At 44.6% G+C, this 18,453-nt stretch overlaps 1 protein-coding gene across 7 annotated transcripts in view; it reads right to left on the bottom strand.

The window, feature by feature from the left end:
• HDX (highly divergent homeobox) overlaps positions 1-18,453 on the bottom strand; it is a 103,050-nt gene that overhangs the window by 36,271 nt on the left and 48,326 nt on the right. For 6 of the 7 annotated variants that reach the window (XM_006026978.3, XM_006026979.3, XM_025208026.1 and 3 more), the window contains one exon: positions 14,544-14,690. The exons of the other annotated variant lie outside the window; for it this stretch is intronic. In XM_006026978.3, coding sequence (XP_006027040.1) covers positions 14,544-14,690 — 147 coding nt within the window. The remainder of the gene's footprint in view (positions 1-14,543; positions 14,691-18,453) is intronic. 7 annotated transcript variants of the gene reach the window in all.

The raw sequence follows: 18,453 nt of genomic DNA, 5'->3' as shown, positions 1-18,453 counted from the left end.
AGGCCACCCACTCCTGACACGGTGCAGGTTCAGGTCATGCCCAAGACCAGGAGCCTCCTGACCATCCCCTACAGCTCCTCCCTTACCTCCAAGGTGTTCCATGAAGCCTCACAGCCAGGTGATGTTGCTGCGCCTCAAGCCAGCAGCAAAATGCCCTGTTTATATGGGCAGCCAGAGTTCTAAAATGGCCATCGCAATTAAGCACCTGCTGGCTGCTTGGCCCCAGGTCTTAAAGTGGCAGGCACAAACAGTGCACTGCCACACCATCTTTTGTACAAATTTCAGATGTAGCTGAACTTAAAAAACCCCCCACAAAGCAAGCTCCCCCCTGCAAAGAAACCAACTTTATCACACTGGGTGGGACAACTAAAATGGAGTCTTTCAGTTCTTGCAGCTGCATTGCTGATATAGATCTAAGCAAATAACTTTGATAGAAAGGTGGAGTCATGAACATGAGACTTAGTGCTTCACTAGAGAGTTCAAAGTTGTCAACATTAAAACACCAGTGATGATGGTGGTTTCAGGGCTGATGGGAGATTCTTACAAAAGCTTCTCAGAAATCTTTCTAGGGCTAGGTGCAAGCATACAGTCAAGTTTTCTACTGGAGAATGAAAAAAAATTTGTGACTGCTGAGTCACTCCAAATAGAGAAAGAACCAATGTTTTTAAAATGTCTAGAAACACAATAAGACAATTCAAACTATTTTATCAGTAAAATGTATCTGTCACAGGCGGAGAGAGACCGGGGAGACTCCCGAGCCCATGGAGGGAATCCCAGAGCCAGAGGCAGGGGGCGGAACGGAGAAAAAAAAACTTACCGCAGGACGCGAGGAAGAGCAGGGACGGCCGGAGAAGCTCGCGCGTGGCCTGGATGACGCCTTAAGTCACCTGCGGTTGGCGGGTGACGTCACTCCTAATCGCCGGCCGGCGGCGATAAAAGGGCCGGAGGCGGAGAGGAACGAGGTGCGCACGTGGCTGCCGGGAGGGAGGCGGGCCGGTGGAGTCAGTTGCAGGCGCAGAACGCCGGAGCTGACTGCCGGTGCTCCCCACAGAGAATTAAAGAAGCCCGGGGACGAGCCAAAGCCCAAGTACAGCGCGACAGCGGCGGGTGAGCCGGGAGAGACAGCGGTAAGAGCCTCAGAGGCGCTGAGGGGTCAGCGGACTGAGGAAGACCCGGAGAGAGGGCTGCGGTCTGAGGAGGACCCAGAGAGAAGGCTGCAGTCTGGGGAAGACACGGAGAGAGGGCTACGGGCCAGGGAGGACCCGGAGAGAGGGTTGCCCTGGAAGATACCAGGCAAGGAGTGGCGGGAATCAGACATAGAAAGAGAGGGCTACTGAACCGAGCCCGAGTGACCGGAGCCATGAGCGTGTGATCCGGTTGTTAAGCAGAGGAGCAGAGAAGCTACTGGCTCCACTAGGAAGCCTAATAGGGGCAGGGTTACGCCTCTCATTAGGCCCAAAGAGTTTTAGTTGAGTTTTTAAAGGTTCCTTTTGTGTTTCCCCGGGTTAGAAGGGGCTAAGTGCATGACAGCAGGGAGTGAGAGCAAGGGGTGAGCTTGTTGTTTGGGTATCTGGGGAATTATTCGAGCACCCACAGAAACAGCCAAGATCTGCCGGGCTGGGTAATGGCGAGGTGCAGGGGAGGAGGAGCCTCGCAGAAGGCATCTACGACGTAGGTACCTGACGAGGGTAACTGCGCTACATGAAGCCCCACCCACTGAAAGATCCAAGTCGTGGCAGGCGAGAAAGGGCAGACTGCAGCACATGGAAAGACCTCCCAGAAGGCCACCTGCGACGGCAAGCCTAGAACTGGTGAGCACTCGGAGCAAGGAAGCCCGAGGCAAGATGTATGAGGCCCGGCGACTACAGTATCTTCCCCATTTTAACATAATTTTTTCGTGTACATCCTTTACTACTAACTAGGACTGACTGAAAGATCTTGTTCAATACAAGTTTGAAGCCAGACATACATCAAAAAAACCTATGCCATTAGATGCAAGGAACAAAGGCTGGCGTGTCAATCCTGAGTCAATGGCTAAGTACAGACATTTGGGGCCATTAGAGGGAGGTAAGTCAGACTGGGGGGAGGGTAGCCAGAGGGCTGGGGGTCCAGCAAACTGGAGGGGATCAGGGGTCCACCAGGGGATGGGGCAGCAGGCACAACCCGTGGGTGGGGTGGGAGAGGCATATTGGGAAAGATCATGCTTCCATTGTTTGATTTTGGAATTAACTTTTGTCATGATCCAGCTACTTGTTTAGGTAGATAAGGGCTGTCCAAATGGTCACCTGTGGGCCATAGTGGTTGGGCCCTGTGCCATAAGCACTGTGTGTGGAGCAGGGAGGGGAGGAGCAAGATTCCAGGGGGATGTGTACCTCTGGTGCTCCACACCCTTCTCTCTCTGAGGGTAAGAAAGAATCTGGAATGTAAAACGTTTCCTTCTGTGTTGAAAGCTATGGGCTACCTTGAACCCAACTGAACAAGAGTTGCCATTCTTCCTTTATTAGAAAGATTTTGTGCAAGGTGTCCCTGAAAGAGAACAAACATGGAGGATAGAGGGATAACCAAACTACATACAGGGTAATATTTAATTAGACTGTGTATTCTTTGGAAATGACTGCCAACAAAAGAATAGTAGAAATTATGGATTTCCATACTATTACAATAAATATCCTCCATCTGGGGTTGAATTACAGGAGATAAGCTAGATACAAAAATCATACCAGATACACAAATCCCTGAAGGCCCTATACAAAGGTATATAATACATAAAGACTGGGATGAAAGAGTATAAGGACCATTAGGTTGTTTCTTTGAATCCCTCTGATGTTTTTACTGTGGCTTATAAAAATGCTGATGGTACAAAGTAAGGGGGACTGGTCTTCTTTCTTTGTTAAAACTGTGCTTTAATCAAACTTCTTTGCAAGCATGGAACTTCCGAAGGAGCAAAATGTGGCCCATAACTTTTAACGTGTCTGGGGGGCGGGGGGAGGATCATTGTCTGGGTCTGTCTTTCTCAATTTTTACCTCATAGGGTAAAAATTCATCTATCAATTTCATTACATTCAGAAAGCACAAAATGAAGTCATAAAGAGCAAACCAAAATGACAGTTGTTATCATAGATTATAATGTGATTATACTGTACACCATGTTGACCTCACCAAAAATGTGCACTCATTTACAAATTGTCATAAATTGCTCCCTGCTTCCCTGAGGTAAGTTGTCTGTACACTCAGCTAATTAAATATTTTTTCATTAGTGAATTTTTCATTTGGAATGGTAACATCCAATCATTTTGCATCTTTATTGAATGGTATAGTTTTAAATTAGTTCTGTCCATTATTTCTGTTGGCCATTGTGACAAGTGAATTTGGAATAGTATATGATGGCTAAAAAATGATATCTAGATATCTGCGTTTTGGAACTGGTTTGTCGGTAAAGTAGATATTGCATTAGAACAATGGTCCAGGGGAACCACAAGTGTTAAATAGTTTTAAAAATTTGTTTGTGACAAAGTTTCACATTTGCAGCCTTTGAGACAGACACTGTGCCTGAAACTACCAGACAAGCAAGCTGGGAAATTGAAAACATGCCCTGAAAACCAATAACAAAGATAAGGGAATTAGGATTCGGTCACAGGGACCAGCTGCAAAGTCCCTGGGATTTCTGGTTTTGGTGGACTGACCAAATTAGGAGGTCAGGGATGCCCAAATTAAGGTACCAGTGGAATGACCAAATTAAGATGTATGCATGTGATATATGTCTGAGAAACACAGGGATATGCTGATAGGACAGAACATGGACAATATGACAACCACAGGGAGACTAATCAACAGTACCTGAAAATGAAGAGTCATCAGGGAGACAAGAATACAAATGGAAGGATTTTCAGAGCAGCATGGGGTGGATCCCAAGGACACTGTGGGAGGAGGGCACACCACTGGCCCGTCTCACCCACCCCATCAGGGGGGTGGGCCTCAGCCCTTGACCTCCAAGACTGTTGACATCGGAGATTCAAGCAAAAAACTACAGAGTGGCACTTGTGTACTGGCCAGGCATACCATCCCTCTGTGAAGCCATAGGACTGGTAGATAGGTAGGATTGGGCAGAGTGGGGGGAGGAGAGAGGTTATTTTGTTTGCTTTGCCTACATTACTTTTATTTGCTATCACTGTGTATCAATAAAATCAATAAAAATTAAATGGAAGAAGTTGTAGCTGGTCTGAGGGTTGGGTCCACCCAGAACAAGGTATCAGGACTGGGTTGTAAAACCAGTGCCAATAGCATATATTTACAAATATTCTCCTTACCCAAATGAAATCATTCCTAGGGTTTTTGTCCCCTCCTCCAAGGACAGGAATCTACCACACTAGCTTTGCAGATTCTAAGACTGCCTTCTTAGCTGGAATTGAAATGGTATTTGGCAGAAAACCATTAATAATGTCCAAAATTGGGGGCAATCAAGGTTCTTTGGGTAAATCCAATACCTTCTATTAGACTAACTAAAGTAGTTGGAAAAATTGTTCTTTGCAAGCTTTCAGGTACAAACACCATTTTTCAGGCTGAGGAAACATCTGCAGTTGTTCTGTGCTCATCCTGGATGGGATAGACTAGAATAGAAGCCAGAGGCCAGTATTCAAGAATGCCAGTCAGTGAAAACTGAAGCAGTCAGTGGGTGAGAAATAGGTGGTGGGGTGGGGGAGAAAGGGGAATGGAGACCTGGTAATAAGATGTAGCTGGTAAATAATGAGAGGTTATCGGGGGTATCAGATGTTAAGCTGGTTATAATGTGGCATAAATCCAACATCTATATTTACTCCATGATTTTTTGTATCTAATTGGTTGCTGAAGTGAAGTTTGTAGGCTTGTCTGCGAAAGGTGTTTTGTAAATTCCCTTTGAGGACTAGAACTGAGAGAGTGGAGAGAGTGTGGTTTGTCTTGTGAGAAATGCGTCTCCATAGGTAATTGAGTATTTTTGTCTTTGATAGATTTTTGGTTCATTCTGGTACGCAGTTGTTGTTTGGTTTCTCCTACATATTCTCCATCAGGGCATTTAGTCCACTGGATGAGATATATTACATGTCTGGAGATGCAGGTATAAGATTCAGGAATATTGATGCTTCTGTTGTGGGGTACAGTTATTCTGGGGGTTTCATAGTTGTTAGAGGCTGGAAGGGACCTTCCAGACCATTGGGTCCTACTCCCCTGCATGTGGGCAGGAAAGACTGCTGGGATCAAATGATCCCAGCAAGATGGTCGTCAAGATGTTTTTTGAAGATCACCAGGGTGGATGACTGTACCACCTCTGGGGTGAGCCTGTTCCAAACTCTCGGCACTCAGCTTGTAAAGAAGTTTTTCCTTATGTCTAGCCTGAAGCCATCTTCAATCAGCTTGTGCCCATTATTTCTTGTCCTCCCCTGGTGGGGGGCTTGGTGAATAGATGCTACCCCAAACTGATGTACGCCTCTGATATACTCATAGGCTGCAACCAAGTCCCCCCTGAGTCTTCTTTTCTCCAGACTGAACCATCCCAAGTCCCTCAGTCTCTCCTCATACGTCTTTGTCTCCAGGCCTCTAATCATGTGTGTGGCCCTCCTCTGGACTCTCTAGAGTTTCTCCACGTCCTTCTTGAAGTGCGGCACCCAGAACTGGATTCAGTACTTCAGTTATGGTCTCACCAAGGCTAAGTAAAGCGGGAGTGACATCCTCTGACTTGCTTGATACACCTCGGTGATGCTTGCCAGTGTTTGATTAGCTCTGCCAACTACAGCATTGCATTGGTAGCTCATTTTCATTTTGTTGTCAATCATGACACTCAGGTCTCGTTCAGTTGTGGTGCAGGCAAGCGTAGCACTGCCGAGCCTATAAGTGTGTTGTGGGTTATTTCTCCCCAGATGGAGCACTTTACATTTCTCTGTATTAAATGACAGCAAGCTGAGGTCTGCCCACTTCATGAGCCTGTTCAGGTCAGCCTGTATTGCCAGCCTGTCTTCGAGTGTGCTAACACTCCCCGATAGCTTGGTGTCATCAGTGAATTTTGCCAGATTGTTTATAATGCCTGAATCCAAATCATTAATGATCATGCTGAAGAGCACTGATCCAAGTACTGACTCCTGAGGGACACTACTGGTCACCCTCCACCATGACGACTCAGTTCCATCAATCAGTACCCTTTAAGTCCTACCATGGAGCCAGTTACCTAGCCACCGGACCGTAGTCGAGGCCGCATTTTCCCAAGTTGACCATGAGGACATCATGGGATACCAGGTCAAAGGCCTTTTTGAAGTCCAAGTATATGTGGTAGAGATGTGTTGGCAGGTCTTACATTTCTTGTCATGGCATGGTCTGGATCCATTTGGTGTATTTTGGGCCACAGGAAGTTTGCTTCTGGTGATGAGGTTGGCGAGGTTTGGTGCTTGTTTAAAGGGTAGGATAGATGGTTCTGGGAAGATCTCTTTAAGAACTGGGTCTTCTTCTGGTATGGGTTGCAACTGTTTGAGGATTTTCCATATAGATTCCAGGGAGGGATGATTCGTCATAACTACTGGTGTGCAATTCATGGGGATTTTCTTTGTGTAGTGCAGCAATTCTTCATGTGGTATCCAGGTGGCTCTTTCAAAAGTGTGATCTCTGTCTCTGGAGGAGTGTCCTTATTGAGTGAAAACCGTTTTGAAATGTGTGAGGTGATGATCATAGGCATTCTCAGTGCAAATTCGATGGTATCGGAGAGTTTGGCTATATATATTACAGCTTTCTTGGTGTGTTTAGAGTGATTGCTGGTTCTGTGCAGATACGTACGTTAGTCCATGGGTTTCTTGTATATGGTGGTTTATAACTTACCATTCTGGATAGTGATCATAGTGTCTAAAGAGGAAATGTTGGTGCTGGAGTATTGAAGAGGTAATCTGATGGAGGGGTGATGATTATTGAATTTTTGATGGAAATCAATCAGAGATTGCAGGATTTCAGTCCAAATGATGAAGATGTCATTGATATATCTTAAGTATAGAAAGGGTTTGATGGTGCAGTCCTTGAGGAATCTTCTTCCAAGTGGCTCACATTTGGGGGGCATTTCACATGCCTCTTCACTACAATGTGCAGTACCTCTGCTATTATGTTAATTTATTTCTGCAAAAATTAAAAATCATGAAGCTATGAAGGGAAAACTGTACCCACTGTGGTAGGATAACAGTGTTACAATGGGGAACTGTTGTTGTTTCTGATGAGCTGCATATTCCTTAAGCAGAACAGATAAATGATTCCAAGCACCGGTTGTGAATGAGATTCAAAGATATATCTTACATAAAATAAACAATCTGAGGGACTCATTGTATGTGGCACTTGTAATCCCCCAGATTTGTAATGATACGATACCCTAGATTTCCTTTTTGGATTAACTTCAGGAAAACTGTATTAAGGAGAAATATGGAAGTAGGTAGAAAGAAGCCCAGGATGGTTTGTGGACAGTACCAGAGATTAATTAAGTACGGACTCTGTCTTGGTGTCAAGTGTAAGATTCCATAAAGCAGTGGAGATTAATGGTGGTTAAGAAATAATCAGTTTTGCTGTTATTGGGGACTGGATCAGTACCCGAGACAAGAAACAGAAATAGCTTTCTCCCTACTCAGTCCTAATGAAGCACCACTTGGTATCATGTTATTGAGCCACTCCAAAGTGGCTGAATACTCAGCAACTCAACACAGGGCCTACCTACACTGAGTAACAGCTACACTGCACTACGTGAAAGCCTCATTAATTTGAACCACAGAGGACGAAAAAACCCCTACAGTTTCAAAATAAACAGGTTTGAAATAAATGTAAATACAAAATGCTATGGGCACGTACAGACTTAGTTTACCCACAAGCAAATCTTACTAACTGATTAGAACAAAATGATGAGTGCAAGCTATGACATATTAGTCCAAAACCAAAAAGCTCATGACTTACAATGATTCATGGGGCTAGGCCACAGAAGAGACGAGTGTTTCAGACCCCACAGCCCAGCACTGTTCAGTATGTGTATGTATTCCAGATACCACCCTCCCCTCCCCACAAGCACCCATGTGCTAATTAGCAAGGATTCTGGTTTTCTCGGTTTAAAAACCTAAAATTCTCTGATAAAAAAATTCCAAAATTCTCAAACTAAAAAACTCAAAATCTGTAGTTTTCCACGATTAAAAGGAAATGCCATTATATATATAGGTATCAGTTGAACACAAAGTTTCATTGACATATTTATAATTTTAACACAGTTTGGAAGTCTACCAGTGCTTCAACCATTAAAATAAAATAAATTATAAATACCTGTATATTTTGGCATTTGATTTTGGTTTATTTATCATAGAAAATCAGATCTCTTCCTGCCACCTTTGCTCACCAGGATGCAGGTCCAGCTGCAACTGTTCCCACCTGGCTGCTTTGTGGTGCTGAGCAGCCCTCATATGCCGGTGCCCTGCCCCTGCCCATGCCATCGTCCATCACTCCCAAGCCACAGCTCTACAGGTGGCCTTCACTCTCAACCCACAGCACACTTATGCCCCTCCAGCCCTGCTGGTGCCCCTCAGTCCCCACCTGCCTCCCCCCTAAGCCTTGCCACAGGGGCCCCCAGCTGCCAGGACTCTGGGACCAGAGTCAGGGCCCGCAGCCTCCTGGTCCCTCCCCAACAGCACCTGAGCCCTGGCTGCTACGTTCAGAGCAGAGCCCGTGGGGGGAGGATGCAGGCTGCCTGCAGTGGGGCTTGAGGCTTCCTGCCCTGCTGCTCTCCCCTCATGGGTCTCAAATGCCCAGTGGGAGGGGCCCAGTGCAGGAAGGTGGAAAGGCTCACTGCTGCTGCCGCCACTGTCCCTAGGAGCCATGCACCAGTCATGCCACCATGGCAAGGCACCTCCTGCCTGCCCAACATCAGCAGGGGCGGTAGCAGCGATGCAGACTTGTGCCCTCAGCTGCTGCCAGGTGGGCAGGGGGCACCTCACCATGGCAGCGCACCTGGAGTGGGGCTCTTGCCAGCAATGGCAGTGGCACCAAGGCTTCCTGCCCTCCTGCACCGGGTTCCACCTGCTATATTGTGGAAGCCTCTATGGGGATGGCAGCAGGGTGGGGAGTCCCAAATCTGCAACAGGCAGCCCTCATCCTCCCATGCCCTGCACACAAATCTGGGGAGGCACATGCCCCTCATGCCCTACTCCCCAGGAATGCGTGCAGCAGCAGGGAGTGTGTCCCCCCTGCTGCCCTCCAGATGAGCCACCCATGGCTCCATCCTACTCCCCCAGCTGGGCCCTGTGGCCACACATTCCCATCTAGGCCCTAGACTCCCCTTGGGCCTTGCTCCCCACAGCCCCAAGCAGCCCCTTGCAGGCTGGAACTCTGCCAGCCTGCAAGGGCAAACCCATGGTTTCCTGCATTTTTCTCCTTCAAAGGAGAAAATCCATGTTTTTCCACAGTGAACAGAAAATCTGGATCCCTGCCCCCTACTCGTGACTGGAATCAGGTGTTCTCCAAAACTGTACATGCAGCAAGACTCTCCAAAAATGTATATGAAGAGGAGGCACAGTGGTGCTTGATTTAGCTCCACCCTGCAGAGGGCAGGGCCACATCAGTCACGTGTGATGCACCGAGGAAGGGGATGACAGATCCTCTCATCTACATAGACATCTGGTAATGTTTGCCAGACAGTTAAGGCTATTGAAAAAATAGAAATCATTGGAAACAGGAAAAAAAAGCTCTGCTCAGCTGCAGCAGTGAAGAGGAAGTAAAAATTTATTCAACAAACTGTTTCACTGTGACTTGTAAATGACTTGGTGCTGAGGGGGACCAAGCACAATGGGCACAACATCTTATTTGGACGAGCTGCATTGACCCAGCCTTGTGGCAGGTTCCCACTTATATATTTGCCCAATATAGGCTTCTGCCTTGTGCCAGGTGCCATATGGCCATGCTCAATACAGGCTGTAGTCAATCAACTTTGTAGTTGGTTCTCATGACTGAGAATGTGCTGCTTCTGGCAGCGGTATAATGACAAAGTATTTAATGACGTTTTCCTGGTCAGGGACCAGACAATGGCTTTGAATTTTCAAAAGAATCTGTATTATGAATTAGTCATATTGTAAAGCATTAAAAAAAATCCTTGGCTGGGGAGTGACAATAGCTTCAAAGTATCCAATACATTGAACCCATCTGATATCAAATTAATCAGGTTTTCCTGTACTATCAAGGAGCACTACCTGGAACTGCTGATCAAAGCTTTCCAATCTTGAGTGGATGTGCATGCTACAATGGGATATACTTATGAGATGGACAAAAGTACATTTGCACAGGCTTCCAGAGGGGCTTCAGATTGTGAAGCAGCTGTAACACATTAATGAATCTATAGTAATAACAGGGAGCTAAAAATTACCCTAACTTTAGCTGTGGATGAAGCAGGGTTGAAGCTGGAGTGATTTTGTTGCATTAGTACTGCTAGAGGCTCACTCACATGCAACAATTAGAGCATAACAGCTGCTGCGTGGTCTGAAGCAGCAGCTCCTCCTTCCCTTTTGAAACTGCTCCAAGTGTCTGGTTGTCTATGCCCTTAGAGATATGTAATCAAATGACAAGGAATCATTTGTTTCAGGTTCAGGCAACTCTACCTAAGCATTATGAACAAGTTTAGTGAATAACATCTGAAATAACATAGGCAATAATTAATGATTCATTTATTTTGGGCACTATTCTCCAAAAGATGAAAACAAAACAAACAACCCCAGCAAAAAACTTGATTAGCTAATAGGTAATACTAAGAAATGCTACTCCAAATAACATGTAAAGTTACATAAACAGTTTTTAGCAGGCAAATCATTTTAACAGCAAAGTTACCAGCCAACAAAAAAATACATAATTCTGATATCAAACTTAAACATAGGCATCAATGAAAAATGTTGTCTGTACAACAAGCAAACCTAATGTACCTCTGCTTCCAGCTTTCATTCCCTGGGCCCTTCATATCCAAGGCCTTACTGTGAAAAACACTTAAAATAATAAGATCTGTTACTCTAGGATAAACTTGTTATTTTGGTAAAGGGTTTTAAGATTAAAGATTAAAAACATAATAATACTGAAATCATATTTTGCAAATGCCCACATATAACAAGGAATATCAGTTCCTTTGCCTTCTCTCTTCTTATGCATAATATGTATATAGTCTGCAGTGTCCATATAATAAAGTCTTAATTTTGGATAAGGATACACTGGTAGATGTAAAATATTTATACACAGAGATACCTTAGCTGTGTACTGAAAAAATACCAGTACTTAAATAATCACTCTATTATACCGGAAATTAGATATCGCAATACCTTCAAAACTGTCCCTTATGCAAATGCAGTGTTACCGAAGAAAAATGAGTGATGGCCTTCCTAAAGCTATCGGTTCAATCAGATGTGTGAAAAAAAGTATTTTTCTGCAAACTGTATACATCTGCAAAGTAGAACTGAGTTTCCTCAACTACTCTATAACTAAGAGCACTCCATTCTGACAGATAGGGTTCCTCCGAGTAAAATTAAGGTGTTTGTATAGCCAAACAAGAGTGGAGTAGGAAGGGGCCTTTCTCCACACAGTTACCTTTTAAGGTCCGTATATTGCTACCAAACCTCTTTTACAAATATTACCATACCATAAATGAAATTAAAATATACAAGATTATTTCTACCATTGCTATTCTTACAAATACACTAGTAAGTCCTGATGCTTAAAATAAAGGTATGTGGGCAGCCACTGCACCCAACTGGGAAGTGTTCAGACATATGGAGTAACTCTCAAAAAGGGGGTCAGTGGGTAGAGTTTGAGAAATCACTTCATAGCTGTCTTTTAAAAAATTTTTTTTGGAGTGACTAGACTCAAAATGCCTTTAAAAATATTGATCTACAACCTCAAAAAGGAAGCACCACGATCAGTATCTGATCAATTATTAAGTATACCACAGGTAGTTACCAAATATTTGATAAAGGGGAGACAGATGATGCTTCTGCCAAGGTACTAGCCTATCACCTCTAGCCTCAACCCTAAACCCTGCAGCATTAAACACACATGTAGACAAGTTTGCAAGATGAGTCAAATGCTAATGTTTTATGCTTTAAGATTTGAGCTTCAAGATAGTAGTTAATATAATAGAAAAGTGCCTTCTAGGGCACAAAGCAATTAAAAACTAAAACAAAATAAACCTAAAACATAAGAGGAAATGAAGTTCACACATAACGGTAAACTACTGCAGTCTAAAATGCAAGAATGTTTGTATATATTCCAATTTAATGCTGACAAAATGAAAAGTGCATTCACAAAAGGAAAAAAAAAGGACTTTGTCTTGAGTAGAAAAATAAATATTTTTTGTTACAATGCATAGAAAAACTCCTGAATGAAACATGAAGTAGAAAACTCCAACAAAAAAAACCCAAACATGACACACTGATTAACTGAAAAGAGACATACAGTTAACTGGGATATAAAATAAGAGGGGGAGAAATCCTACAACCTATGCCCTTGTCAGAATCCCAGAAAGTAGAACATAAATAACTAAGTCCACCCCCTGTAAATTCAAGATTGCACTCTACACTATATAGTCTTTCCAATATTTTTCTTTAATTACTTAAGAAACAGCACAGGCAAAGAGCTTCTGCCACTTTCTCTAACTCATCTACTATTTGGTTAAAAACATACTTTAGGAATCTTTTTTTCCCTTGGGTTTATATTTACTTTTCCTTTATTTCAGCCCATAATTCTTTATTATGCCCAACTGGACTACCTTGAACAGTTCCTCACCTATTTTTGTCTGAGCACAATTATTAAATACTTGTAGATTGTTCTGTTCCCCCCCCCCAGTCAAATTAGGTACATTTAGTTCTTTTAATGTTGCCTATCTAACCTCTTATTACTCTCAATTCCCTCCAGCTTTTTGGTATAATCAGAACAATATAATATTTTAGGTGAAGACACAGCATTCAGTTATGAAATCATCACTTTAGCCCCTGGATATGACTAGAAGCACAACTTGGGAGTAGGTGACCAGGGCAAGAATGAGGGCATACAAGAATGGCTATTGCCTAGGGCACAGAAACTGTTTTTTATGCCTCTGGACAGGACCCGGCATAAACCCCAACCAGGCGTGACCAACTTGATCCAGGCAATGCTGCAGGTTACACTTTGCTACAGTGCCCACATTCCAAATCCAATACAGAAACAAATCCTGAAGTTCAGGTGATAATTCAGAATGATTCCAGGATTTAATTGCTGGAATGTATCTCCAGAACAGCTGGTGTACAGTATTTATAGGCAGTCCTTGACTTACAACGTTTCAAGTTACAACATTTCGCACTTACAGTGTTTATAAACGGACACCCTGTTTCAACTTTACAATGTGAGTTTCGACTTTACAACACTTGATCCAACGTGACGGCACACCAGTGAACAAGTTCACTGTGTCACCCATGTCCCTGGAGAACATCTGTCCAAACTTCCTTGGACATTTTCTTTAAGAAAGCAGATGAGACTCCAGAAAAACCTGCAGCCAAGACTCCTGAGAAGACTCCAGCCAAGAACCCTTCAAAAAAAGTCCAGCCAAGAGCCTTTCAAAAAGTCCAGCAAAGTCACCTCAAATAAGTCCTTCCAAATCAATATGATTGCTATTTACAATATAAATACATTAGTGTAGCTATAGTACTCATCTATAATTGATCGAGTACAAAATTCTGGTGTATTTTTGGTGGAAACAGGGGATCGGGTCTTGGTTCAGGAACCAATCCCCCATTTATAACATTGTTTCTTATGAGACAATTGGTTCCGAGTTACGTTTCAACTTACAACAGTTTTCAGGAACCAATTGTGTCGTAAGTCCAAGGACTGCCTGTACTCCATTCTTCATTTATATCAAACGGTTCTCTAAAAATGATCACCTGAATCAATCCTGCAGTCATTTTTCTTCCTGAAAGGGAGCCTTGAATCTATCACATGTTCCCATATCTCCCTCACTGATACCTCTGGACTATAAAATTAGAAGTTCCCCAATATCCTTCAAAATCCCTTTTACCATCTTGTCACATCTCATCTTGACTTCTGGGAAAGTACTGCAAAGTATTTATTTGGGTAATTCTTTCACACGTTTATGACAATTTTCTCACTAAACCTATTTATAAAAAAAAAAAAAAAAAAAAAAAAAAAAAAAAGAGCACTTGTTCCCCTATCTTTAGAGGAGGGACAGTTTATTTTAGTCACATCATAACTTTTAGTCCTTTTCAGTTTGCTGGGATACCCCTGCTCACTTAAAATCTTACATCAATTCCAGTCTAAATAGAATGTCAAATGTCTTGTAATGCTGCTCTTGCTGCAGATCAATAAGAATTTCACCTGAGGGCTTTTAGCTATATATAGACTGGAGAAAGAGCAAGAGAGTACTTCCTAACATGGCCATTCATTATGTAATGTGAAACCTATTTCAGGCTCTCTCATGCAATTTTAAAAGGCTTTCATCTACCCTATTTTTGCCTCTGCGACAAGATAGGGGAGGACTATAAATTTCTTACCCGCACTATTTCACAGTCAACATTTAATTCTGCAGCGACAGCTTCAATTTTCTCTCTGCAGACTGAGCCCAGGCTGGTCATGCCATTGTCCCAGTATTTCTTTAAGGTGGCTAAATCTCGGTCACTAAACTGTGTGCGGTCTTGTAGCTGGAAGACAAGAAGTGACGATTAGAATAAAAGCAAAAAGAAAATGAGTTTGGGTGATGCAGGCCTTTTCATTTTGCCATTACAAAACCAAAAATCCTAGAGGAGGAGACCACCCATCTTGTAGGCCAAAAACTTAGTTGTGAAGACATCTGACCAGGAGTGGAAGATCCCCCTTTTTAGCCCCCCCTCAGCCAAAGGGGGCTTGAACCTACATCTTGCACTTCCCAGCAAAGTATCCTAACCACCAAGTCATGGTCTAGGCAGGATCAAGAGTATTACCCATTTTTTTTCTCTTAAGGTGAACTACAGGCCTGCCAAAAGAAGATATATGGAACTAGGAAAACAGTGTAAAGAGAAACTAGCTCTGCAGTTCAGAGAAATGGTACTGGCCTGAAAAAGGAGACTACTCTGAGTTCTGGCCCCTATACTTGGCCCCAACACCATCTATCCATTTTAACAAGTGACTAATACAGAACTCTCCCTGGGCAACTGCTTTAATCACTAGGTAATAAGCCAAGGTTAAGTGGGTCCCCCAACATACAAACACTGGCTGTGGTTTTTCACTGATTAACATTTCAGGGACTATATGCTTTCCCAAGCATGATATAGAATAGTAAGGTTGTCAAGGTATGTACAAGCTTTCACACAAACTGACACAAGTTAAGCAGTCTAGTTTAGGCAGTTTGAAACCCTTTGTACAAACATTTATGAGGCTGGCTATGTGCTCTGCAGACAGACTATTGTCCATGGCCCCAGAGCACACATCCCATTATGCTTTGCAAGCTCCCCAGTTTGTCTACAGACAGATGAAAGCACCCAAGGGCACAGGTTAAGGCTGACTGGATGGACCACATCCCCTTTCCCCATAACACTCCCTCCAACCTCCCTCCCAGCTGTCAGGCACTCAGACAGCAGACCCAGAGACACTGTGCTGTCTTTTCAAGCTCAACAATTCCCCTTCCAGCAGCGCAATAGGTCCTTTCACCTCTGGCGCCAGCTGAGACCCAGTTTCAGCATAAGTCAGATGAGTCTGGTCTGGGTTGGGTGCCAGCATGTCCAGTGAGCCAAGTGAGACTGGTCCACTTACATGGGGCATGGGGAACAGGCCTGAAGTGTCCAGTTCTCTGGAGAGGGGCAGGGTCTGGGAGTGTCAGGAATAAGGGCGGGGGGGTGGGGGAGGGTCAATGTAATTTGGGGGCAAGGTCTTGCCCTCACCCACAGTGCATTGACAAGGCCCCTACCAGGACCCTACCTGAGAGGCTGGGCTGGGTAGACGGGGGGGGGGGGGGGGGGGAAGCGGGGGGGGGGGGGTGCCAAAATGGCAGGGGTCACTGCACTTTGGGTACATGAGGGGGCAGGGCTTGGGGAACAGCACAGGGTCGGCAGGGTCCAGGTCCAAGAAGTGGGGGCCAGGTCCAAGCAGGTCCAGGGCAGGGGGGAGGGGGGCAGGGAAGAAAGGGTGTGCTGGCAGATTACTTTCCTCTCCTGCTTAGGGCTCGGCAGAGTTAATGTTGCACAGCCCCATGGCTGGGGAAAGGGGTTGGTCTGCGACTCAGCTGGAGAACTGCAGTCTGACTGACCTACAGATTTTCACTGGTGGTGGGACGACAGGGGTGAAGACAAAGCAAGGCAGGCTGGGATGCCAGAAGACAACATGAGTGCTTTTATTGGACAAGTGTATAAGCATTATTTAAACTGGCAGAATCTCCAGCTGAACTAGACTTATACCTTGTCAGACAAGATTTAAATTTAAACCACAAGCATGTTTTTTCAGACCACACTAAGCATTGCAAACACTTGTATGTTTAGGGTTCCTACCAGTGGAATTGTGATTCCACTGGCAGAAACGTAATCGCTGAATGAATCCAAAGAAGCCATAGCACACTCAGGACAAATCTAGTTCGACAGGTGGGAGTAAGATCTAAAAATTGGTGATGCTGGCACCTGTGCTTCTAACTTCAGGTGGCACCTTAGCCATTCAAGCTAGGGACAGAAATTACATGAGCCAGTAAAAAGTGATTAGAACCCAGCTGAAACCTGTAACAAAACAGAAGTTCAGTGCACATACACCAGTTTCAAAATAGCAGAATCCAGTTTAAGATAGACCTGGATGGATGCAGTACTAGATTCAATCACTTTAAGTTACACCGGTCTATTGAACTTCGGTTCCAGATCCCCTCCCAACACAAGTTGATCCCAGTCTTTTGGCATCCTAAGGTGCACTGTGGGCCCCACTTAACCCCCCTCCCCCCAGTTGCTGGGCAGGCTTGCCTCTGCCCCCAGGTTGTTATAGAGCTTCAAAGCCTCTGATCCCCAGCCCAGCTGGCAGTAGCAAGCGGGAAGGGGGGGGGAGTGGCAAATGGTTTGCATAGCAGGGGAGGGAAGCCCTTGAGACCAGGGCTTTCCACCAGGCAGTGAATGCTCCAGCCTTGCCTGCTTGCCAGCCCCCCACCTCTCAGCTGCTAAGATGCAGTGGTGCTGGCAAGGGGGCAGGGCTGGAGCATTTGCTGCCCAGCAGAGCTGGGCTGCACAGAGGAAAAGTCCCCACCTCAGAGGCTTTCTCCTGTGCAGACCCCAGCAAGGGGGCCTTGGGACAGAGCGGGTTTGTTTTCCCCTCTGCCTGCTCCCCTGCAGCTGAGAGGCAGGGGGCTGGCCAGGGGGCAGGACTAGGGCATCCACTGTCTGGCAGAGCTTGGAGGCATGTGGGAGTATCCCTTGCCTTCTGGCCTTTGCCAGTCCAGGCATATGCCTGCCTTTTCCAAAGGAAGACTAAACGTGAGTTCTGTTCATTAGCGGTCTAATCCAGGGGTTCTCAAACTTTGTGATACCACGAGCCCCCGGCAGCCAATCGATGAGTGGGGGGATCCCCCACGTGCCCGAGCAGTGGTGAAAGCGGAAGCGTGGACGGCACGTGGTGGCAGAAGTGGAAGTGCTGGCAGCACATGGGTTTGTGACCCCCTTTTAAATTGGGTCACGACCCACAGTTTGAGAACCCCTGGTCTAATCTACACAGTTTAGAGAAACCTGTATAGATTGGACTGATTCTGCCTCCAGCTTTTTGGTTGTCTGTACTTAGCCTTAAAGGAGAAGCTGGATTTGGGCCTGTGTCTTAGACTTTCTACTATTTAATTATCCCTTTTCTTTTCTTGAAAAGATGATTTTTCAATCCAGAACAGCAAATTCCCTAGGATTTACCTCTGCCAGTACATTTAGAAGCAAAGGAAAGTTTAAATGTGGTGGCCTTTCTTAATTTAACCTGATCTTTTGATTGGTCTTACCTCACTTTCACAAGGTTTAATGAGAGTAACCATGTTTTTGCTCTGGCTGTTTATCCTCTCCTCCCAATTTAGGCATATTACTCCTTAATGCGTTCTAATCTCCTCCTCCCTCTGGAGAACTCTTTTATCTTACTGCAAACTACAATATATACATAATTCAAAAGAATTCCAACTCCCCTAAAGGGAATGCTTTAATGTTTATTTGGTAAGCCCTGGAGTTTAAAATTGTTTCCACTGTTTATTTGCAGTTTCCCAAATGTTGCGTTTTGATAAAACTGCACATATGATAATAGACTATGGATGTAAGCAAGGCCACTGGAAATAATTTTAAGGTTACATACCACTTCTTCAATTTGTGTGGGAGTGAATTAAAAACGTGTTGTGTTTGTCAGACTGTTCTGCAAACAAAACCATTAGTGTAGTTATACTTGTTAGTCCAACTATCTTAATTATCATTTTAGTTTCCTTATGCTGACACATTCCCC

This window comes from Alligator sinensis, unplaced genomic scaffold (assembly GCF_000455745.1).
Source record: "Alligator sinensis unplaced genomic scaffold, ASM45574v1 scaffold666_1, whole genome shotgun sequence".
NCBI lineage: Eukaryota > Metazoa > Chordata > Crocodylia > Alligatoridae > Alligator > Alligator sinensis.
The sequence above is the reverse complement of the archived record's forward strand: the minus strand, read 5'-3'. Positions and strand labels throughout refer to the sequence as shown.